The sequence below is a fragment of the Phyllostomus discolor genome, chromosome 5 (assembly GCF_004126475.2).
Source record: "Phyllostomus discolor isolate MPI-MPIP mPhyDis1 chromosome 5, mPhyDis1.pri.v3, whole genome shotgun sequence".
NCBI lineage: Eukaryota > Metazoa > Chordata > Mammalia > Chiroptera > Phyllostomidae > Phyllostomus > Phyllostomus discolor.
The window spans coordinates 111,117,965-111,144,257 of record NC_040907.2 but is presented as its reverse complement, the minus strand read 5'-3'; the positions used below and the strand labels follow the sequence as shown (position 1 = coordinate 111,144,257).

The window sequence follows — 26,293 nt, the reverse complement described above, 5'->3', positions numbered from 1 at the left end:
TTGCAGAACCTATCAACAATGTTAAGTGCAGACTTCCTGTACATATATAACCTATACACATATAGCTTTAAGAAACAATTTACAATTTCAAAATATAGTCTAAAACCAACTTTTAAAAAACTGTAAATATATATATACTCAAGATCTCTATAAATCCAAACAGAGTGGATTACAAGAGTTATTACTAGATTAAAAAAGCAAAGTGCAAAAGAGCACATATAGATGTTATTTATATAAGAATGAGGGAAAGCAAGAAATTTTGCACTAATTTATATAAAAAGAAACAAAAAAGACAAAGCAGAAAACCATACAAGGGGTGGATGATGGACTGGAATATATCTCAATAAAGTGACCCTTCAATGAACTTACCTTTCTGTAGTTTTGACTTCTGGAAGTATTTTAATGTTGTACACATTCAAAAGAATAAATCATTAAAAATGAAGAGGGGGAAAAAAACTAAAACTGAAAGCAAGCCAGAACAAATAAACCTACCTGTAATTCAAGCAAGAAATAGACACATTAAAGGGAAAACAGAAAGACAAACCAAAAGGCAGGCAGATAGAACTAATCTAAGTAATTTATGAACACCGTATTCAACTTTATACCTTCAGTAAGGCACTGGGTTAAAGTGGGGCATGTGCAGGATTGCAAAGAAATCCTGAACACATTAAATTAATTCATTGTAGCGGAATGGACAAAAATTCTATAACTATTTCAATGTATTATAGGTTTGAGTAAATGTGTTGACATTGATGGGAGTCAGGGTTTAGACAGAAAGCAAGGAAAGAATCCTGTGGGGATGGATTAATATTGGGGATAGTGTGGACTCATGATTTCTGAAACAAATATGTACATATGCAAGAATCTATATGCATATATGAATGTATGTTAATGTATAAGCATACATATGCAGGTTTCCTATCTCCATCTGCTAAATGGGCCAAGGAGCAATAAGTACATCTAGAGCCCAGATCTTGGTCTCTAGTATCATATCCCTCTAAATGGAATGACAATTCCTCAGAGAATAGGCCTGATTTCAAGGCTGGAGTAAATAGGTACAAGATGAACCTGGAACATTATGTTATGCCAGAAAAAGGAAATGCTCATAAAATTATGGCATGTCACATGGACAAAAAATCCAGCCTAAAGAGGTTTCACTAGCCAAATAGAGACAAATTTAACCCCCAAAATAAGTAATGAATTATGAATTCTAAAAACAAAAATAGGGATTCATGAGTCCATACTAATAAAAGAAAAATAAATAAATGGGTGAAGGGTGGGCTCACAATTATAGCAGTATTGAGAACTGACTAGTAAACACAGACAGAGTGTGAGAAATGGAAAGTAATTATTTTACAAGCAGCATAGTAAACACTAGATCAGGAAATGTAATCTAAATCAGAGAGTATCTAATAAGGAATAAGGTATATGAATAGTCTTACACCATCTTTTCAAAGACTGCTTTTTAGTTGCAAGGGAAAAAATAATTATACAGTAGGAGAATAGACAACCTCTTGACTGGTTGATCATAATTAACATCCTCCAAATGTGGTACACTGAAAGAAAACATCATCGCTTACACAGAATCCAGACCTAGAATGAATAACCTGAACCCAATTATGAGGAAACCTCAGAATAAACAAAAATGACAAAATTTTTTTAAAGGGATCAGGGGAGGTCAATGTCATAAAAGACAAAGAAAAGACTGTGGCAACATTCCAGGTTAAAAGAGAATAAAGAAATGTAACAGCTAAATGGAGTCCCTCACCCAAAACTGGACCCTAGATCAGAAGAGAAATGCTATAAAGGACATTACTTTGTCCAATGACAAAAGTGACACAACAGATCAGGTAACAATACCAGATGATGTTAAATTTACATAAGTTGGTTACTGTGATGGGGACATATAACTGGACTAGGAAATATACAGTGTATTTAGGGGTAAAGGGCTATGGTATTTATAACTTACCCAGGAAAAAAAACTTAGTGTTTATATGTTTGGGTGTATATAACACACACACAAATAGAGAGATAACAAATGAAAAAGCAAATGTTAAGATAATAAGGGTAAGAGACAACAATTGCTGGCAAAGATATGGGAAAAAGAGAACCTATTACACTGTTAGTGGGATTATAACTAGGGGAGCCACTATGGAAATTCCTCAAAAAAAAAAAAATTAAAAAGAACTACCAAACAACCCAAAAATTCCACTTCTAGGTATTTACTGGAAGAAAATGAAAACAGTAATTCAAAACGATATATGCACCCCTATGTTCACTGTGGCATTATTTACAACAGCCAAGGTAAGGAAGCAACCTAGGTGTCCACTGCCACAAATAAAGATGTGGTGAATATATTTACAATATTACTTACCAATAAAAAAAATCAAATGGATACACCTAGAGAGTATTATGTTAAGTGAAGTAAGAAAGAGAAATACTGTATGACTTTACTTATATGTTAAATCTAAAATACAAAACAAATGAACAAACAAAATGAACCATTCATAGACATAGAAAACAAACTGATGGTTGGGGGAGGAGATGTGTAGGAAAGACGATTAAGTACAAACTTGCAGTTATAAAATAAGTCACAGGGATGTAATGTACAGCATAAAGAATAGTCATTAATATTGTAATAACTACGTACGTGGACAGATTTACTGTGGTGATCACTTCACAAGGTATGTAAATGTTGAATCACTATATAGTACACCTGAAACTAACATAATTTTGTATGTCAACTACAACTAAAAATAAATTTATAAGGTAATCAGACTAAGAAGGCCCTGGCTGGTATGGCTCAGTGGACTGAATACCAGCCTACAAACAGAAAGATCACCAGTTTGATTCCCAGTCAGGGTACATTGCCTGGGTTGCAGGCAAGGTCCCCAGTTGTGGATATGCGAGAAGCAACCAATCAATACATATGTCTCTCTCACACACTGATATTTCTCTCCCTCTCTTTCTCCCTCCCTTCCCTTCTCTCTAAAAAATAAATAAAATCTTTTTCAAAAAAGTGTCCTTTGTACTATTTTATTTTTGCAACTTTTCCACAATTTTGATATTATTTCCAAAACAACTTTTTAAAGAATTATTTCCAAATAAAAACATTTTAAAAATTTTAAGTTCTCTCAAAAAACTTATAAGGTAGAAAAGTATGAATCATTTATTATTCTATCAGTTGATACAATTTTAATTTCCATGAAGTAACTACATGAAATGCAGATAAGAATAAAAGAAAGAAATCAAAGAGTAATAAAAGATGAATATAACCTTAATACAGGCAATTTTACAAAGTAGGAAGGGATAAAGATATCCTTCATTTACACTCTAAAATTAAATATTGTTAATAACCCATCAACAACAAATTAAGGTTTAATAGCAATACTACCTCAGTTGAGGCACAGGAAAAGATTAAAACATAACCCATACCTGACCCAAGGTTAGTAAGAGTTTTCTTTTTTAGTGGTCCTTCCTAAAAAGCAAAGGGATATAACTAACAATCTCTTCTCTGGCTTTTAAGAAGCTCAAAGTTATAGTTCTGGTAGGTCTCTAGGAAATCAATCAGACAAGAAGGCTTGAATTTAAACTTCATCTCATTCTATTCCCTACTTTTTAACACAATTTTCTCATTTTTTTAACCTGATTCTGCCAAATTTATACATGTATACTTTCTCAAATGTTTTTTATACAGGCAATATATAAATCATGACTAAACATAAGAGGATACAACTGTATTTCAACTTAATATGAAATTTCAGATCAAGTCAAAAGCAAGGTTAGAAGAGAAAAAAATGAGAAGGAAACAAGAATGGATCATTAATTTTGGAGTTAATCATTATATTCCTAAATTCTCATCAAAGAAAAAAAAACATTTTCTAGACTACAGGATACAGAGCATAGCAATTATCCTAACACATTATGAATCTAGGCTTTCCATTTCTAGACAAGATGGAGTAACAGGGACCAAATTTACCTTTCCACCTGAAACAAACTGAACAAACTCTATGAAATGTGTTTAGACACTGAACATCAGCACAGTGAACCCTGAGAAGGGGAAACACGTGCTATAAGCCCTACAATTACCCTGGTGAGAACGCAGAGTCCAACCAGTAGCAGTCTCTCTGGAGTCCAGGGAGATGAAGGTGGCTAGAGCTCATGCAACACAGTTCTCTGAGAGATGCACAAAGAACTCAGAGAGTTACAGAGGGTCCTCCTCAACTACTGATGGCTGAATAATGATGAACTAATGTGTGAAAAAAAAGTACTTGAGGCAAGAAAAAGGACTTCCCCCAAAGACCAAAGGAAGTAGTCCCTAAACTATTTTGTCCCAGGGACGAAAAAAGTTCATGTTCCTACTAGCCACAACAGAAAATCTTATAATTCAGGGCAGCCAGGTAATATGTTTTGGGGGGAGAGGACGTGAACCCTAAAGGCTGGTCTCCCATTTAAAATTTGCAAGCCTCATAAAGATCAAAAATAACAAAAATACATCTCAGAATAAGCCAAAACTCGAAAGGGAAATACCCAGTACCAAACAAAGTAAAAGTTTAAATAACTAGCATCCAATCAAAAATTATCAGACAGCTCTGGCTGGTGTAGCGCAGCAGATTGAGCGTGGGCTGTGAACCACAGGGTCGCCAGTTCAATTCCCAGTCAGAGCACATGCCTGGGCTACAGGCCAGGTTCCCAATGAGAGCCAGGGGAGAGGCAACCACACATTGATCTTTCTCTCCCTCTCCTTCTCCCTTCCTTCCCCTCTCTCTAAAAATAAATAAATAAAATCTTTAAAAAAATTATCAAACATACAAAAACAGCAGGAAAATATGACTCATAATGAGGAGAAAAATCAACCATACAAACAGACCCAGAAAATGATACAGATGATACCATTAGTAGACAAGGCCATTAAAAATAACTATATTCCACATAGTATTTAAAAAGGCATAGACTATGCCTTTTTAAGGCACTGAATGTTAAGTAGACAAGAAAGCTACAAAATAGACCCAAACTAAACTTTCAGAGGTAAAAATTATAATGGTTGAGGTTAATAACAGATTAGACATTGGAGATCATCTGAAAAATGCAGCAATAGAAACTAAACATCTAAACTTTAGATTCTAAAGTATACGACAAGGCAAAAATGAACTACAATTATAAAACTCTGCTGTCATTCATGAGGCTGGAATGACAGGGAAAAAAAAGCTGTAAAGTCAATAGGAAACAATATTGTTCCAAAGGACATGTTACAGCTGTAGTATTATAAAAACACTGTCTTCGACTACTCCAGCTGCTTGCTCACTTCAAGTGAAATTTAATTTACTGTAACCATAAGCTGTCAGAAACTTTGCTGTTTGAAATCTTAAGATTAAAATGTCCAATACTCTCTCGGACAATCTAAGTAACTTTGGAGAGGTGCAGAGCTTCAAATAAGGAGTTTGAAGAGATAACATTCCACAATTACTTTAATATCATGGTTCCTAAGAGAACCCCTGGGCCCACTCTGCAGGCATGACTTGATGTTGAGCCCTTCAAAGAAAGTACCACTTTGCTCCTCAAACAGTTTCATTTAAATTTCATCTAAAATCCCCAGTTTCCCCCACATCCTACAAAAGCTTTTCTTTGGTAAGATGCCTCATGGTTTCACTGATACGCAATATCCTTTATTACAGTAAGTAGGCTGATTTTGTCAGACTACAGGTTTTACCTGATGATTTTAGGCTGACTTGACATAGGACAAGTGTGTAAACTAGAAGTTCCAAAGGGAAACAGAGACAAAGACAAAAAGTATTTGAAGAATATTGGCTGAAATCTTTTGAAATTTAATAGGCTTACTGATTTTCAAAGACATATAAAAATAGTAGTTAGTACTAAAAGTCAACTCTTTACTGAAAGGTACTTCCAAAAATTCCAGAAATAAACATTTATGAACTCCTTGTACATTTCAGACTCTGGAAATTTAAAGGTGAAAAAAATATGGTGACCACCCACAAACACTCCCAGTATTCTACATCTTATGTTAACTTGTGGTTATCATTAGCATGAAGTCATCAGAGAATCAAGAAAAGTTGAGAAGAGTATTCTGAATGTCTGAATCCTGATGAACCATAGAGTATATGAAAAATTGGAAAAATAAAATTCCAAACTATAAACACCCTAACATACACATATACACACTCTCTGGCCAAGTGTCAAATGTATGTCAAAGTTCTCAGGCTCTTGATTAAGGTATGGCTGTATTTTCTTATTTCAAACTTTATTTTCTAGAAAATAAATTACAGTGGAATATTTTGAACTTTCAAACTTTAAAGGCACTTGAACTAAAGGAAATAAAAATATTAATAGTACTTTTATTCCTCATTAAAATACTTCCAGAATAAAATACTACAGGAAAAAAATCCCACAAGATTTAGACTACATAGAAAATATTATATACATTTTCCTAAGTTTTCATGTAATACAGATCAATGGTCTAAGTACCTGGCTTAAAATTTAAGTTAAATACTATCTGTACGAAAGGAAGACAGACGTTTCTGCTTTGGAACGAACACACTGAAGAAATACTAAGACTACTGAAAAGTTTCCATACAGCAAAAACATTCTACCTCACCAGACAGCATTTTTAAGACAATCGTCTTACTCTTTTTGTATACCCAGCACCTAGAACAGTGAAATACACGTAGTATACAAGTATGTTGAATAAAAACAATGAAAAAGAGCCCTGGCTTGGTAAGCACAGCTGGTTAGAACATCGCCCTTGATTCACCAAGGTTGTGGGTTGGATCCTTCGTCAAGGGACATACAAGAATCAACCAATGAATTCATAAATGAGTCAAACAACAAATCAATGTTTCTCTTTTTCTCCCTCCCTCCCTCTCTCTAAAATCAATTGAAAAAGGTGACAAAGAAAAGCCAACTAAAACTGACCCACTTCTACATCCAGGCTCTGCCAGAACATGTTCAGCTTCAACGGCTCTTTGGATCACCAAATTCTGAGCTATAAATGGGGAGCCGTGGCCTTGTACTTTTTTTTACATTTCAGCTAGTATCCCTCATCAGCAAACCAATAGCTACAGTCTGTTTTCTTTACACTTCACACCCATTGTATGTCTCAGGTTTCTATCTAGTCCGTGAGAATACAGTGAATCTCACAGTTACATCTTAATGACTAGATCCCAGGATGGTCAATAAATTTCCAGATACAGAAAAAAGATAACCGTAAGTAAAACAATTTGAAGAGGGCAGATGGTCAGCAACTGAATGAAAAGCTAGAATTTAAACAAAAATATAAGTATACCAGCACACATATGACAACTGCAAATAACAGGATGTAGGGAAACAGTAGCCAGCGATCAGAAATATGATGGCATATTTTTTTTTAAAAAGCATTAAAATTGCCAAATTATGAATAAACCTGTATGTTGAAACATGTACTTATATCCAAGTATGTTCCAATCCAATCTCTTAAACCCTATTTTTACTTTTCTCCCCAGCAAGTGACAATTTTTAAAAAAGATTTTGTTTATTTTTAGAGAGAGGGAAAGGGTAGGAGAAAGAGAAGAAGAGAAACATCAATGTGTAATCAGTAGCCTCTTGCACGCCCCCAATCAGGCATGGGTTTGCAACCCAGGCGTGTGCCTTGACTGGGAACTGAACAGGCGACCTTAAGTTTGCTGGATGATGCCTGACCCACTAAGCCAAAACAGTCAGGGCAACAAGTAACAACTTTTCTGAGTAATCATTTCAACTATGTTCTTACCAGAAGTTTTCTTCACTCTCCTCGTCTTCTTTCTGCCTCATGTGTTGCTCCAGCCAGCCCTCAATACTGTTATGAACAACCCACCTTGGTGAGGTGTTGAAGAAAATTCTCACAGCTAGCATGCTGAAAAAATGCTTTCTGACTTCTAGCCAAGATAGAGGTATAGGTAGATACACTTTGCCTCTTCAAACAACAAAAGAAGGAAAACAAAAACAACCAGAACTGCCAGAAAATCAAATTGTATAGAAGTCCAACAACCAAGGAGTTAAAGAAGAAACATTCATCCAGACTGGTAGGAGGGGTGGAGATGGGCAGCCAGGAAGAGAGGACACGCAGCAAGGTGGTAGCTGCAGACTAGGTATTCCCATATTTGCATGCAGATAAACCAGAAGGAACTGGGGAGTGAAACAGACCACACAACCCAGGGTTCTACCACATAGAAATAAAGTCTCGAAACCTCTGGATGTAAAACCTGTGGGGGTTGCAGCAGTGGGAGAAACTCCCAGGCTTGCAGGAGAGTTTGCTGGAGAGACCCACATTGTCCTAGAATGTACACAAGCCTACCCACCTGGAAATCAACACCAGGAGGGCCCAATTTGCTTGTGGGTAGCAGGGAAGTAACTAAAAGCCAGGCAAGGGAAAGGCAAGCTACACTGTTCCCTCTCAGGCCCCTCGCCCACATACAGTGCCACAACACAGCAACATGGGTTGCCCTGACCTGGCAATTACCTAAGGCTCTGTCCCTTACAATGTAACAGGTGTACCGAGACACAAAGTATGGTCCAAATGAAATAACAGATGAAAGCCCCCAAAATAGAAGTAAAGATGAAGAAATAGCCAACCTATCAGATGCAGAGTTCAAAATGCTGGGAATCAGGATGCTCACAGAAATGGCTGAGTATGGTCAAAAAATAGAGGAAAAAGTGAAGGCTATGAAAAGTGAAATAAATAAAAATATAGAGCGAACCAACAGTGAAAGGAAGGAAACCAGTACTCAAATCAACCATCTGGAGCACAAGGAAGAAATAAACATTCAACCAGATCAGAATGAAGAAACAAGAATTCAAACAAATGAGGAGAGGCTTAGGAACAGAACTTTAAATGTTCCACATGCAAATCATAGGGGTGGCAGAAGGAGAAGAGGAAGAACAAGAAATTGAAAACATAATGAAGGGGAACATCCCCAATCTGGCAAAGGAAATAGGCTTCCAGGTAGTCCAGAAAGCTCAGTCTCCCAACTTTTTTGTTGGACCTAAGGAAGCACACACCAAGGCACATCATAATCACATTACCCAAGATTAAAGATAAGGAGAGAATCTTAAAAGCAGCAAGAGAAAAGGAGAGTTACCTACAAAGGAGTTCCTATACAAGTGTCAGCTGATTTCTCAAAAGAAACTTACAGGTAAGAAGGGGTTGGAAAAAAGTACTCCAAAGTCATGAATGGCAAGGACCTACATCCAAGATTACTCTATCCAGCAAATCTATCATTTAGAATGAAAGGGCAGATAAAGTGCTTTTCAGATAAGGTCAAGCTAAAGGAATTCACCATCACCAAGCCTTTATTTTATGAAATGTTAAAGGGACTTATCTAAGAAAAAGAAGATGAATAATATGAACAGTAAAATGACTACAAACTCACAATTACCAACAACTGAACCTAAAAAAAAGGAGGAAAAAACCTAAGCCAACAACTAGAACAGGAACAGAATCACAGAAATGGAGATTACATGGTGGGTTATCAGCAGGGAGGGGAAGTAGGAGAATGGGGGAAAAGGTACTGGGATTAAGTAGCATAAATGGTAGGTACAAAATAAACAGGGGAAGGTTAAGAACAGTATAGGAATTGGAGAAGCCAAAGAACTTACATGTATGACCCATAGACAAGAACTAAGGGGGGGGGGGGATGCAGGTAGGAAGGGGGGTGCAGGGTGGAGGGGAATAAAGAGAAAAAATGGGACAACTGTAATAGCATAATCAATAAAATATATATTTTAAAAAATTAATGCTTTCTAACATGGGGAAATGAGGTGAGGGAAGATGGACCTCTTGGTCAGTGGCACTAAAACCTGCAGAGATATATGTGGTCAGAAAACTGGTTATATACAGCCCTGGCTGCTGTGGCTCAGTGGGCTGAGTACTAACCTGCAAACCAAAAGGTCACTGATTTGGTTCCCAGTGAGGGCACATGCCTGGGTTGCAATCCAGTGCCCCAAGTGGGGGCATATGAAAGGCAACTGATCATGTGTCCTCTATTATACATTGACGTTTCTCTCCCTCTCTTTCTCCCTCCCTTTCCCTCTCTCTAGAAATAAAATCTTTGAAAAAAGAAAAAGAAAACTGGTTGTATATATGAGGTTTGAGCAAATACATAAAAATATTGAACATAACAGAAACCAGATTTCATACTGTCAGCAAAGTGAAATAAAATGTGGAAAGTACTAAGGTCAGAATAAGACATATGGTGTTGAACTAGAATTGAAATTATCAGTTTGAACTCATGATTCTAAACATATATGAAAACAAAAGGGTATGTGCATGACAGAGAAGGGAATATGCATCTACTTTTCCTGCTCTGTCAACTCAAAAAAGGCCTAGAAGCAATGATACCCCATAGGAAATGACCATGCCTAGTGACCAGGTCTTTATTTCTAAATACCATTCTCCACTAAAAGAAAACAGAGGTCTGTCTCCCTGACTGGTGTGGCTCAGTGGGTTGGGTATCATCCTATAAACCAAAAGGATGCTGGTTTGATCCAGGTCAGGGCACATGCCTGGATTGTGGGCCAGGTCCATGGTTGGGGGCTGTGTGAAAGGCAAAATGACTGATGGTTCTCTTGCACACAGATGTTTCTCTCCCTTTATTTCTCCTCCCCCCTTCCCCACCCTAAAAATAAACACATCTTTAAAAAAATGAAAACAGGAGTCCTTGGAGCAATGGCTGAGCACAGGGCTTGGCATTTATATGATGGGCCTTGAACACAGTGTGTAAGAAAATGCCAAATGGTGGGACATGTTAAAAGTCACTGTGAAGAAACACTCACAGGCAAATCCTAAAAAAATAAAATCTTAGTATCAAAATGATAGTACTATCAGTTAAATAACAGTAATACATGATTTAATAAAACAAGAACTTATGTTCACATTGGCATAAAGGAATGAATACATGAATATATTTATATATTATATAATGAATATATGAATACATGTGTTCTTATAGATATGGAAGGGAGAAAAAGATCTACCTTGGAGTAGAAAGTCAAATACCAATAACTGCAGAAGAAACAGTGTAATTAGGAAAAAATACGAAACTACCATCAGAGTAAAAACTGATCCAGACAAAAATCAATGCTGAAATTAGTGGATCCAAGTTTGATGAGGAAGTTGAGGAACCTGGCAGATACCACACCAAATGATTACATCATTAGTAATGGTACGAACTGACACTGTGCCATCTGATATGATGCAGTGAGAACACAGCATCTTTTCTGTGGTATTTTTGCCAAATACACATAACCAAAATCTAATCATGAGGAAACATCAGACAAACACAAATTGAGGCACACTCCACACATAACTCATCTTAACTCTTCAAAGATGCCAAAGACATGAAAAAACCTAGACACAGTTGTTACAGAATGAAGGAGAATAGAGATTTATAACAACTAAATACAGTACATACGGTTCTGGATTGGATCATGGGCAGTTTGGGAGATTGGGATGGGTGATTATGTTTTGCTATAAAGGCCAGTATTGACACAAATGGTGAAATTTGAACTAATGTGTGGATTAGACTATATTATTGCATTGGTTTTGATGGGTATATAAGCTCTGTGCAGAAAAATTCCAGCCATTGTTAATATAATGAGAACAGTTTGCATGGCATCAATGTAATCTGGCAGCCAAAGAGAGTGGACTGGAATGCACGTGTATGAACAATGATGACTTCACTGTACTAGTCAGTGGGAGGCAGTAGATGCTGTTGAATGAGCATGTATTCTGTGGGTCATCACATTCAAAATGACTGAGCGAGTAAAACAATGAATCTGCATCAAATTTTGCATTAAGCTTCCTCTACGGAAATTACTCAGATGATTCAGAAGGCTTTGGGGGGACAATGCAATGAGTGTAATGCAAATAAAAGTGTGGCACAAACACTTCAAAGATGGCCAAAAATCTGTTGAAAAGCAATCCGCTTTCTGAAAGGCCTGCAACAGGCAGAACACCTGAGACTGTTGAACAGGTACTGCATCAACAAAGATCGGCAACTGACAGTGCAAGAACTAGAAGCTGATCTGGAGATTCCAAAAACTACTGTGTCTGAAAACTACTGTGTCTGACACTGAAAGAGGATCTCAGCATGTATTATGTCATGACAAAATTCGTTCCATGACTTCTGTTACCAGAGGAGAAGGAACACTGTGCTAATGACTTGATTCAAACCACTACCAATGAACCATATTTCCTCAAGAAGGTCACAACCAGAGATGAATCATGGGTCTACAGCTATGATCCAGAAACCAAGGACCAGTTCTCCCAATAGAAGTTGCTTGGCTTCCATAACCGAAGAAGGTGCAGCAAAGTTGCAGCAAGATCAAGACCATGTTAACTGTGTTTTTTTATTGGGAAGATGTTGTCCATCACAAGTATGCCCCTCCAGGCCAAATAATTAATAAGGAGTACTACACCTCAATGTTCTCCATCGACTGAAATGCAATACCACAAAAACGGCCGCAACTATGGGCAACTAGTGATTGGCAGCTTCATCATGACAATGTGCCTGTTCATGCATCACATCTTGTGCTGAGATTCTGGTGAAACATCAAATCACCCAGGTGACTCAGCCCCGCTACGGCCCAGATCTGGCACCCTGGCTTTACCCAAAATTAAAATCACCTTTGGAAAGGGAAGAGATTTCAGACCATTGGTGAGATTCAGGAAAATACAACAGGGCAGCTGATGGCAATTCCAACAAAAGATTTTGCAGAATGTTTCTAACTGTAGAAAAGACACCAAGAGAACTGTGTGAGGTCCCAAGGTACCTACTTTGAAGGGGACTGAGGTGTCATTGTCCTAAGTATAATATTTCTTGTATGTTATATCTTTTTCAATAAATATCTCTGTTGTTCTTATTAAGTTGCTGGATAATTTCTGGATAGACTTCATGCTATAGCTATACAAGAGAGTGTTTTTGTGTATAGAGACTACATGTTAAAGTATATAGGAGTAATGGGCATCAAGTCTGTGCCATACTCTCAAACCATTCATAACCCCACATGGGAAGGGCTTCCATTTTGACCCCCCAAAAGACATTTAGCAACATCTAAAGACATTTTTGGTTGAAACAAGGGGGTGGGGAAAAGCAGCACTGCAGGAGAGTGGTGTTGCATCTAGTGGGTGGAAGCCAGATGTGTTGCCAATCCTCCAATATGCAGGGCCACCCTCCACAGCAAAGACTTATTCAGTGCAAAACATCTCCAGTGGTAAGGCTAAGCCTGATAGGTAAGGAAGGAAACTCCTGCCACTATAAGCTATGGGCTGGCTACCTCTTTAGCATTCGAAAATGGAGTCATTAGTGTCTTGAAGACCCAGATATTCCCACTAACCTATCAGCTACAGGATGGAGTTTCTATTATAATAGAGAAGTGGAACAACTGCTGAGAATATTTTCTACACCCACTTACAAGCGCTCCCCACCTTTCTTCTTTCTCTGGAGATTTGAGAAATAACCTACATAAAAATTCCTTCAGGAATTGAGCTTATCTTAGTTTTGCACAGAAAACACGAATCCTAATTCGTTATATATAAACCAGTTCTATCATTTCCACTATATTAATTTATGTAACCTAACTTAATGCTTAAAAAACTTTGATTCCATTTATTTCCTCTATTTCCTTATACTCATCAAATCTTAATAGGTTAAAAAAATTCCTATTTCTGTTTCTCAGTGGTTGTCTTGAACAACTTTTAAGTAGTCTTTTAATGTTAAAGGCAAATGGATGACCTACTTCTTACAAACACTGGGGATTTTATGCTGCTAAATTTCTTGTTGCTCTATTCCTGAAGTCCACTTCTAAGTTCTTTTATAAGACTGTATTTATTTCACTTTTAGAGAGAAGGGAAACAGGGGAGAAAAGAGATGGAGAGAAGCATCAATGTGAAAGAGAAACATCAATCCCTTGCCTCTCATACATGACCCAATTGGGGACAGAACGTGCAACCCTGGCATGTGCTATAACCAACAATTGAACTGGAGACCTTTGACTTTGCGGAACAACACCCAGCCAACTGGGCCACACTGGTCAAGGCCAAGTTCTTTTCCTAGATATTTCCATAATAACACGTAACTTTCATGGGGTCTAGAACACTTTTTATTCCTTTTTAAAGAACTAAAGACTAAGGGTCCAAGTTTCATTTTTGAAGCTTACAGATCCATCTAAATAGTAGTAGTATCACATTTTAAAATTCTAACTTAATTCCACTTAAAATTAAAAGGGTCTTGAAAAATACTGCAATGGAAGGTTAAATAGGAAATTAAACCCTGGCTGTTGTGGCTCAGTGGATTGAGTACTAGTCTGCAAGCAGAAAGGCTGCTGGTTCTATTTCCCATCAAGGAACATGCCAGTGTTGTAGGCCAGGTCCCCAGTTGGGGGTGTGTGAGAGGCAGCCAACTGATGTTTTTTTAGCACATCAATGTTTCTCTCCCTTTCTTTCTCCCTCCCTTCCCCCTCTCTAAAAATAAAATCTTTTTTCAAAAAGAAAAAAAAAGAAATTAAAATATTTAGTGGAATAAGCCTCTTCAGGAAATAAAATGTTTAGAACTACAGTTTTAAGGCAGGGCTTTAACCATGTTACATCTTTCAAATGAGTTCAACCTCAAATCTCTTTTGGTTTTATAAATAAGCAATGTTTCCTCTGACATTATCTATCAACAGTAAATAGGTCTTCTGCTTACTAGGTTGCATGACCTGATTTACTTTAACCCAGAGATACTCCTTCATAATCAGGTCAAGTACATGTTATACTGCTGCCTTCTATGCCATTCATTAGCCAAAAAAAACCTGACTCCAATATTACTTTTAAAACAAAAGTTAAAAAGCTGAACACAAACCAGTACAAATGAACTCAAATGAATATATTGAGTTAACATAAACACATAAAATAAAACTTCAAAAAAAAAGTTTAATCCTCACCAGAGGACATACTTAATGACTTTAGAGGGAGTGGAAGGGAAGGAAAGAAAAAATCCATGTGAGAGAGAGAAACATCAACTGGTTGCTTTGTGCACATGCCCCTACTGGGAACCAAACCCGCAACCCAAGCATTTTGTGGGAACCCATCACTATTACTTCATCCTTAGTGAAGTAATCTGAAGACAAAAAGAATTGGAAAGAAATTTTTATTTACTGTTCATAATACTGGTAATACTGGTAATTACAATTTTAAAAGTAATATGTGCTGTATATAGAATAGAGCAAGTAAGCTATGTACAAAATTCTACAATGTTGAACTTGAAATCAAACTATCAATATAATCTCAGAGTTTATTTTTCAACATATTTCATAGCTGTGTCCAATGAAAGAGCCCAGAAGCAATGAATATACCCAGCACTCTAATCCAGTTTCTAAATACTAATCCATACACACAGAAAAACCAAGGATCCCTGGATCAGTGGAAGATTCCATGATTTAAACATGTGAAGTACAAGATGAGTCTGGGTAATCTTTTGTGCAGAAAGCTAGGGAAGTGTTCAAAGATGATGGGGTTCTAGCAAAAGAACACAAGAGATAGCTTGAAAGGTCACAGTGGTCAAATCTAAGTATGTTTATTAAGTAAAAATTATTGGTCTATTGTGATAGAGTGGGGTGAGGTGTAACAGGAAATAAAGCCTTTCTACTACTCTGATTTACCATGAAATGGAATTAGAGTAAAATGTACTAACAAACTGATAAAAAGAACTCACATACTGACAGTTTTTTTGTAAGCATATTGCAAGTGCCAGCAGTTCCAGTTCCTGCTTGTACAAAAAACAGCCATGACCACAACTTTAGGTAACACAGATCACCCAACTGCAGGAATGTGGTTGGCACCAATGGGTTACAGAACGCTGACATTAAAGACCCATATCAGGACCAGAAAGGATACTGTCTGCACTTCCACAGCTTCTCCCCCGATCTCTTTTTGTTCTCCTTGTCTTCCCTTCTTTATAAAAACCCCTGCCTGCACTGAGATGTTAAGATGGGCTTTGAGACAAGCCCTCTATTTTACAGGTTGCTAGCACCCGAATTAAAATCACTTTCCTTAACATCAGCACCTGCCTCTCAAGTATGGGCTCTTGAAGCAGTAAGCAGGCGGACCTACCTTCAGTTATAGGAGGGGGGGAACTCCTCTTTACAGAATTCCCATTATTAAATGCGGAAGAAATAGCAATTAGAAAACTCCCTTCTTCAACTGACAGTGTAATAAATGATGCAGGCAAAGATCAACAATGGATGCTAAAATGCTGAAGTAAAACAATAATGGAGGCTGGATATTCACATGGTACCAGAGCAGCACCCAGAAGCTTACTTACTAATTAAATTGTAAAAGAAAAAATGTAGCCTTATTTTGGAGAAAGCTGGTGATCACAACCTTCATTAGGTGGTCACACATATTAAGAATAGTGCCTCCTGATGTGAAACAACATACACAATGTCATTTTGAAGTATTCTTGCCAAAATATATTTAACCTGAACCCAATTAAGCTTATCAAACTTCACTTCCAGTGTTCTCAGACACTAGTCTTGCTTTAATAGTGGTATAAAAGCTTACATGATTGTCATCAGAAAACAATCACATAAATTTTTAATATGGTACTTCTAGAAGACAAAAAAAAAATCAGTTCTATAGGAAATGTTTAGATGAGGAGAGTGCTCAAGAATAAAGATGTAAGTATTATAATCACATCACCAAAGACAGCCATGGGACTGTTCTTTTTCTTAAGAAATGTATACTACCTATAACTCACTTCCAAACAGGAAAAAACCACGTGTATATATATACAGAGAGAGAGAGAGAGAGAGAGAGAGAGAGAGAGAGAACACCATATGTGTGCAATTATGTAAAAATGTTACATGGAAATCAATCTAGGTAGAGGGATATGGGTAATTAATTCATGGGTACTGCTCTTTCATATATTTTCAAAATAAAAAAGTTCAGAGGGAGGAAAATAAAGTAGAATGCTGTAATCCAGAAATTCTCAAAGTGCATCCCTTAGGGATCCACAAAACTTTCTGGTTGTCTACAAAGCCTAAATCATTTCCACAATAATAATAATGTTATTTGCCTTTTTCACAATTATGACACTTGTACAGATAGCACAAAAGCAATTGTGGTAAAGTTGTTGGTGCCTTACCACCCTGGGTAGGGACTCTTAAGTGTACTAAGTAGTCAGACTCTTCACTGCCATCTACTTCACAGTTAAAAATAAAATGCCAGTTTCACATTAGAAAAGGCCTGTGATGAAGGACTAAAAAGTATTAATTTTATCAAATCACAACCCTTGATGCACTAATATTCTGTGTGACAAAACGAGTATGCATAAAACTCCTCTGCTGTATACAAAGTATGGTGGTTCAGTTAAAGAAAAAAAACACCACTGCTCAGGCTGCAAGCTAAACTAGCCACTTTCTTTCCTGGCACACCATTCCTTACTTGAAAGATTGACACACTATGCCTACACAGACTTTATTAGGCAGACATTTTTCCAATTAAACAAAGTGGTCCTCTCACTGTCAGTCATTTTCCCTAAAGTAATTTCTACCAATAAAACATTTTCAACTTTTAAGCAAAAACTAAAATTTTGAAAAACTGTGAACTTGATAGCTTCCCAATACTTAAAAGGATTTTGTGATGGGTTAGAGTATTGGTCTTGTAAAAGGATTTTGTGATGAGTTTGGCAGCAATATTAACAAAAATTTTTGATGCTGCATAATGAGATGTGAGCCCCTTTGAAAGATCTGCATGAATATAACCAGAATTTTACAAATGACCAATGTATAATTGTTACAAGCAGGCATGTGTAAAAAAATGCATTCAAAGTGCAAGACAGACTAATAGATTTTAATGTAACAGCATAGAAAGTTCATTGGAATGGTTTTAGATACCAAGTTCTTTAAGAAACTAATCTTCAAAAAAATCCTACTTGTTGAGTTAAGTGTAGTATCACAGATTGTTGGCAGATATGTGAATAGGCTACTGAAAATATAACCACATATTTGTGTGAGGCTGGATTTCTTCATATATTTCAACCAAAATAATATAATGAAATATATGGAATGCAGGGGATATGAGAATCCAGCTGTCAATTTTAAGCCAAACTTTTTTTTAAAAGTTGCAAAAAATGTAAGACAATGTTATTCTATTTTTTAAAGAAAATTTTTTCATAAAAATATGTTAACATGTAATAGGTTACTGTTATTTTAAAGTAAAACTGTTAAATGTTTGAAATGTTTTCATTTCTCTAATTTGATGATATTGATATAACATATAATCAAAAGCTCTTTGTGATTCTCAAAAGTTTTTTTACGACTGTAGAGTGGTCCTGAGACCAAAAAAAACCAGATTGATTTAAATTGCTGCTCTGGAAATCAATGCATGTCATACACAATTTTCAATAAACCAAAAACCTCACCTAAGCGTTAATGACTAGTCTACACCACACCACTCTGGCTCCTAGCCCTAGAACAAGTTAGCTCTGTTGAAATTAGCATTAAGCACTTTTTTCTCCTGGGGGTGAGGCACCCAGGGGCACAGGAGTAGGGCACAATTACTTTGACAAGATTCCCAATTTCCTCTTTACAAAGAGTAAAAAAATAAAAATTAAATGAAGCCATAAGACACATTCATTCTTCAGTTATTTAAAATCAATTCAATCTATAAAAGGTTCAGACAACTTCTAACTATAATGTTCAATAACAAATAGATTTAACACTATAAAACAACTTAATTTAAGAAATTTTTAAAAAGATTTTATTTGTTTATTTTTAGAGGGGAAGGGAGGGAGATAGACAGAGAGAGAGAGAGAAACATCAATGTGCGGTTGCTGGGGGTTATGGCCTGCAACCCAGGTATGTACCCTGGCTGGGAATCAAACCTGGGACACTTTGGTTCCCAGTCCGAGCTCAATCCACTGAGCTACGCCAGCCAAGGCTAATTTAAGAAATTTTTAATAAAACGGTAAAGTCAAGCAAATTATTCTCAATATTATGCTAAACCATATTAAAATGACTCACATAATGCATTAAAAATGAAGCTGGACCCTTAACTTAGACCCAGGGGTCTCCGATCCCCGGGCCATGGATCAGTGTACTGGTCTGTGGCCTGTTAGGAACCAGGCCACACTGCAGCAGGTGAGTAGCAGGTGAGGGAAGCTTTCCCTCCATTACCACCTGAGCTTTGCCTCCTACCCCATACCCCTGCGGCCACTCCTCAACCCCGCTCCCCCCAAAATTGTCTTCCATGAAACCGGTTCATAGTGTCAAAAAGGTTGGGGACCACTGCTTACACCATATATAAAAATTAACTCAAAATGAATCAAAGATTTAAATGTAAGTTTTAAAGTTCAAACTTTTACAAGAAAACATTGGAAGAGCTTACATGACATTTGATTTCACTATGATTTCTTGGATATGACACCAAAAGCACAGGCAACAAAAAAAAAAAATAAACTGAAATTGGCTGAAGTTAAAACTTGGGTGCCCTGCCACTGTGGCTCAGTTAGCTGGGCATTGTCCAGTAAATCAAAAGGTCACCACAGTTTGATTCCCCACCAAGGCATATGTCTGAGTTGCAGGTTTGGTCCCCTGGGGCACACAGGAAGGCAACCAATGTTGCCTTGCCCTCTTTGTTTCTTGCCCTCTTTTCTCCCTCCCTTTCCTTCTCTCTAAAATTAAAAATAAAATAATCTTAAAATTAAAAGAATAAAAATTTTAAAAACTTTTGTGTATTAAAGCCCACTATCAAATGAGTAAAGAGACAGCTCACAGAATGGGGAAATCTATGTACAAATTATGTATCTAATAAGGGATTAATATCTAGAATATAAAAGAACCGTAACTCAACAATAAAAACAACTCAATTCAAAAATGAGCAAAGGGTCCTGAATTAGACATGTTTCCAAAACAGATACCCAACAAGGACATGAAAAGATGTTCAATATCACTGGTTAAGAAAATGCAAATCAAACCACAATGAGATACCATTTCACAGCCATTAGTATAGCTATTATAAAAAAAAAAAAAAAACGAAAACTAAAATATATGTACTGGTGAGGACATGGAGAAATTAGAATCCTCATGCATTGCTGGTAGGAGTATAAAATGGTACAGCCAAAGTAGAAAATAGTTGGGCAGTTAAACAAAGACCTACCATATGTCCCCAAAATTCTACTCCTAGGTATACATCCAACAGAATTGAAAGCAGGGACTCAAATGGCCAAAAAGGTAAAAATAACCCAAATGTCCAACAACAGATAAATGGATACACAATGGAATATTATTTAGCCCATAAAAGGAATGAAATTTTGATACAGGCTATAGCATTGATGGATCTTAACAAGATTATGCTTAGTGAAATAACCTGCTTACATGAGATACAACAGGCCAGTTCATAGAGACAGAAAAAATAGTGTTTACTGGGACTGGGAGGAAGAAGTAAAGGTACAGAGAATCATAGGAGTTATTGTTTAATGGGTGCAGAATTTTTGTTAAAGATGATTAAAATGTTTTGGATATAAATAATGGTGATGGTTATACAACACTGTGAATGTATTTAATGTCACCAAGTCACCAAGGTGTCTATTTGCATATAATAAATATATTTTACCACGCTTTGAAAAAAATGGTGACAGTGTTTTAAAAAAACGACTTACATTTATTCTTTGCAAGAAAAGTTAATTGCCATGTTTGTCAGTGATTTCCAAATTAAAAAAAAAATAAAGAACTGAGCCCTCCAATAATAAACATAACACAAGTCATAGATAATGCCTTACTTACCCGTTTCGGGCCACTAAAAATCTTCCTGGTATTTTCCTTTGATTTATCTCCTTGTTTATTTGGGGGCTTCTTCACACTTTCAGGTATACCAGGCAAGTCCTCTGTGAAATCCAAGTTTTCTGAAATGGTAATCAAAAGTAGCTAGCTTTCTAATATTTGAAATTTTCTACCAAATGACCTATACACATTTGATGGGGAGAGAGGGATACTGTAGAGGAAAAAGAACAAAGGAACAGAAGCACCACATAGTTGACAAAATACAAAATATTCCCAACAATATTCAGTCTCATTCTCCCACTCTCACCCTACTTGTCCCACCCCCACCACCCCCATCAAGAAAAAAATCAGAAACCTAGTTGTTCCAGTTTTATTTTGTATAAATGGTAAAATCAATTCTTTTACAAAATAACTCCTGGATATGGACACTGACATTGGCATAGTCTAGTTTAAACACACACACACACACACACACACAAATCAGGTGGTATCTATAACATTTTCCTAGAATTTAAGGACACAGTCATGTTGGCCTTCAAAGAATGCCCACTTACATCTACTTTAAAAGATTTTAAAGGATAGCTATCTTTGACAAAAGATACAAAATGACCTAATACAATGTAGTTCAATAATTTAAGGGTCCTCACACAAAAGATCAGATTAATTCCCAAATAATTATAAATGTTTATTTTTTTAAAGCTTTGAAAAGGAGAGATGATAACTTTTCTCAAGACCAAACATTAAAAATGTTTGTTATTTTATACATTCTATGAAGATTTAAACTGCAAATCAAATGGTCTCTAATTTTAAAATTTTATTTGGTATCAAGTTTTTGAAAGAGCCTAATGATTTCACTTTTTAAAAAAAGATTGTTTTTATTTATTTTTTGAGGGCAGGGGAAGGAGGGAGAAAAAGAAGGAAAGAAACATCAATGTAAGAGAGATACATCAATCAGTTGCCCCTCACATGCCCCAAACTGGGGACCTGGCCAGCAACTCAGGCATGTGCCCTGACTGGGAATCTAAACCTTGAACCTTCAGTTCAAGGCCAGCACTCAATCCACTCAGCCACACCAGCCAGGGCTGATTTCACATTTTAAAGTCTAAAAGGTTACATTACCCCAAGATATAAATTTCAGCCACAGATATTCAACTGCAGGTAATTTGCTATCAAGGTTAGCATAAGAGCTACATAAATTGCAGCAGGACAGGAGCTCAGTTTTCATACACTGCTACTTATCATCCCCCTGAGAGATTAACTTTAAATCTGATTTCCCAGTAGATCTCAAGTAACTATAGCAAGGTTCTTAAAATTTTAGTTCTCCAAAGACATTCAAGACAACATGGAAAATTCTGACAATACTCTTATTTTTTTGCAGTAGGGGAGTCAGGGGTGAGCCCTTTAGAGGGCTATATAATTCCAGTTTTGAAATTAATAGTAACTCTAATCTCACCCTGGCTAGTGTGGCTCAGTGGATTGAGCACCAGACTGTGAAGCAAAGAGTCGCTGTTTCAATTCCTAGTCAGGGCACATGCCTGGGTTGCAGGCCAGGTCCCCTGTAGTGGGCATACGAGGGGCAACCACACATGGATGTTTCTCTTATTCTCTCTCCCTTCTCTAGAAATAAAAAAATAAAATCGTTTAAAAGAACAGTAATTCTAATCTAGCAAAACTATTTTTAAGCCAAATAAGGCAAAATAGTAGGTGGTTTCAAGTATGATTTATATTCTATGTGAAAACCTATGTGGAAGAGTACTATTAGAATTCTAATTCACCATGACACTTCCTCTATGACCCTAGCAGGACAAAAGCTTTATGTAACAAGTAAACCAATACAGAAAAACTGCATTTGGTCTAATACAAATAAATATAGCTCCTGTCCCAGAGGTTTTCACATACTCTTCCTCACTCAACAGTCAATCCACTTCACAAAGCCTCTGTGAGCTAATAACTATAGCAAAGCTAACCTATTCCTTTTATTTGTCTCTCACAGTGAAGACTATCAACTCCTTGAGGACCTATAGTCATTAGTGATCCTACTATATTAAAAGACGAATTAAATTTTTACTATTAAGAATCAATACTTAACTATCACTTTTCAATTTTATTAAATAAGTTTAAGAAAATAATTTTTAAGATTTAATTTTTACTGTTAAAGATTTAATTTTAATTAATTAAATTAAATCTTAATTAAATCTTTAAACTTAAGATTTCTTGAGAATGTTTTAAACATTCATTAGTTGATTACTTTTGAGCCAAATGCACAGCTGTTAATCAATTTTAATTTTCTAGTATTTCCCTCATTACAACCATCTACTATCAATGTAATTCTAAATGTCCAAAATCTATCCTTATGTCTCCAATACATTCAAATTTTCAAAACTGAAACATCAAGATGTCTGCTAACCATGAACATACACATACACACACTCTGTCTCTTTTAAAAATTCTCAAGTACTAAAGGTAGAATTCAAAAATATGGAAAGACTCCATGATCTACAAATTAGTTCCTTACAATATAGAACTTGATTATTAACACCTAAAATGTTGTATCTTTGGATAAGGTACCAGGAGTGTCCAAATTGCAGCCCAGGATGGCTATGAAACACAATATCGTAAATTTACTTAAAACATTACTTAGTATTATACTAAGTTTTGCTACTTAGATACGTACATTTTTTTATATTAGTGATCACAAATTTGGGACCTGCTTGATGATTTTAAAAGATTAGCGAAAGTGCTGCTGCATAATTAGGGTTATTATGCGAGGACTACTTTTGCTTATCTGTGGTGGCGAATATCATGAAAATTATGCACGGACCTTTTTTTTGCTCATCAGTTTTCGTTAGTATTTGTGTATTTATGTGTGGCCCAAGACAAACTCTTCTTCCAGTGTGGTGCAGAGATGCCAAAGGGTTGGGCACTCCTGTTCTAAACAGTACTTCTATTAAAATTAAACATAAGTTAAAGTTGAGTATCTAGGAGGAAACTATGTAGCTGCTGATTTAAGCTTGACAGGGATTTATTACAATAATATTTTCTTAAACGTCTTACCTGTATTATTAGTACTAGATTGACTGTCCTGGGAATTATCATTGCTTTCTGGAGGAGGATGCAAGGAGGATGATGGAGCTGTTTTAGTTCTTTTTTTGCTTGTCTTTTTTTCCACTTGACAGTCATCATCATCATCATCTTCACTTTCACTGAGATCATCAAAGCCAAAATACTTAATTTTGTAATTAGAACTCCCAGAACCTCCTTCATCACCTCCTGTTTCATCATGATCTTCAAAACCAAAAAATTCAAGTTTAACATCCTTTTTAGATTTAGTATTACTAGGTCGAAATCTAGTAGTGGTCTTAGAAGTTGCAATATCTGCCTTTTTTCTTAGACGGCCAGCTTCTCCCAAATCAGCGGGAGTTGATGCAGTAAATTCATCCATGCTGCGTTCCATAGTATCCTGTATGGTAACATTACAAACTGACAAGCAAGATGGATGTAAAACAGTGTAATCTCTAGTCCGTCCAACTGTCCCTCTAAAACTGGTCCCACAACTTACACTGCCTTTCTTTACCTGATTCAGGCCATCTTTACTTGATTCACTGTTTGCTTTGGCTAAAGCCTGACTGGTGCCATCTAACAGCTTATCAAAATTTGATGTTCCTTGTGAGGATTTTGCTTTATTGACCCTACAGTACGTCCTACAGTTGCTTGGCCTAAGAACGCTTTGCATGATGTCTTCTTCCTCAATGGCTTCATTCAGATTTTCCAATCGATTTTTTAAATCCTCATCCTTCATCTCCAAAAGAGGATCACTATCCAAACTTAAGATACAATCTTCTGATCTGACATCTTCAAAATCATTATCCCATTCATACAAACCAGTTCTTACAGATCCCTTAATCAGAGATATTTCTGATGGAGAGTCTGACCTTTTTCCAAGTTGGGAGTTCCAAGTATCATTTGTTTCCTTGATTTCATCAGCTTTGTATCCAGAAGCCACTATAGTTTCTGCATTGAGTTTTTTAGTAATGTCTTCAGCATTTTTGTAAATATGGTGACTATTCTTTTCATATTCATCACTAAAATTCTCCACTTTATCTATAAAATAAAAATTAAGTCAAAGGATTAAAGACAAGAGACATCAAAGTAAATTAACAAATAACAAGGATATTTGACTAATAGGACAGAATCAATTAATTTTGAATTGCAATAATTTTAAATTGTAAAATTAATGTTTATACATTTGACATTTCCCCTTCCACATTTTTTTGTATATATACACATACAGCTTTCATGCCTTCTAGTGACCTCTCCCTAGGAACCCGGGTCCCTTAAAATTACTGTTCTAATTCAAGAGATTTCAATAATGCTAAGGAACTGGATCAATTCAAAATGACATATAAATGACTCAGCCAAACCTCAGAGGTACCATGAGTCTGTCAAATAAAAATGCTTAAATTAAAATGTATTTAGTAGAATAAAAACAGTATCAATACAATAAATAAAAACATCCTGATATATTTGTACTTCTCTGGGGTAAGAGTACACATCAGGCAAATCAGCTCTGTCCAGAAACCTGTCACAAGATCAGGTCTCTTTAGCTATTTCTGCTTTCCATTCTTTCTTCATATTAATTAAAAGTCATATGACTTCAAATAATTTTTTAAAATATTTTCAAAGATGTTGGCTTTTTAAAAGATTTTCTTTCTTTTCAGAGAGAGGGCGAGGGAAAAAGAGAGAGAAACATTGATGTGAGAGAGAAACATCGATCAGTTGCCTCTCACACCAGTGATCAAGCCTGCAACCCAGGCATGTGCCCTGCCCAGGAATTGAACCAGTGAACTTATGCTTTGCAGGATGATGACCAAACCCACTGAGCCACACCAGTCAGGGCCAATAATTTTTTTTAAATAGTGGCTCTGATATGCCTAAGTTAAATGGCTACAGTGGTTATTTATGCATATCAGTCAGGAGTAAATTTTAAACTGCTTATTCATTTTGTACTTGAGGAATCATTTTTGTTGTCTGTACTTTTTATCAGAGACATTTTTGTTAACCTTTCTAAATGAGAGATGGAAACACAATTCAAACTTATGTTAATTTTCCCAGCACTCACTGGTAGAAAAACACTGGCAAATGTTTACACCAAAAAATAAAAGTGTACCTATACTTGTTAATGCTACCCAATGGGTTTAAATGTTATTTAACTTGTTACGATTTGTATTTACTCAATATTTATTTAGGAGACATCTAATTTATATTATAGGTATATGTTTTATTCTTAGATATTTCCCAGCTCAAGGCTAGGTACTATAATATCATAACCTTAGAAGTTCCAATCACTAAGTATAAAATATTAAAACCAAAATTTAAAAGCTATGACATCTGATAACTATTTTTTTATCCTCACCTGAAGACATTTTCTTCATTGAAATTTTAGAGAGGGAGGGAGGAAGGGAAACATAGATGTGAGAAAAAAATATCAATTGACTGCCTTCTC

The 26,293-nt window shown here is 36.1% G+C and overlaps 1 protein-coding gene across 1 annotated transcript in view; it reads right to left on the bottom strand.

Moving 5' to 3' along the window:
• Nucleotides 1-26,293, bottom strand: part of WAPL (WAPL cohesin release factor) — a 102,248-nt gene that overhangs the window by 43,963 nt on the left and 31,992 nt on the right. The window contains 2 exon segments of the mRNA XM_036026723.1: nucleotides 20,794-20,912; nucleotides 23,845-24,891. Of these exon segments, the coding sequence (XP_035882616.1) occupies nucleotides 20,794-20,912; nucleotides 23,845-24,891 (1,166 nt within the window).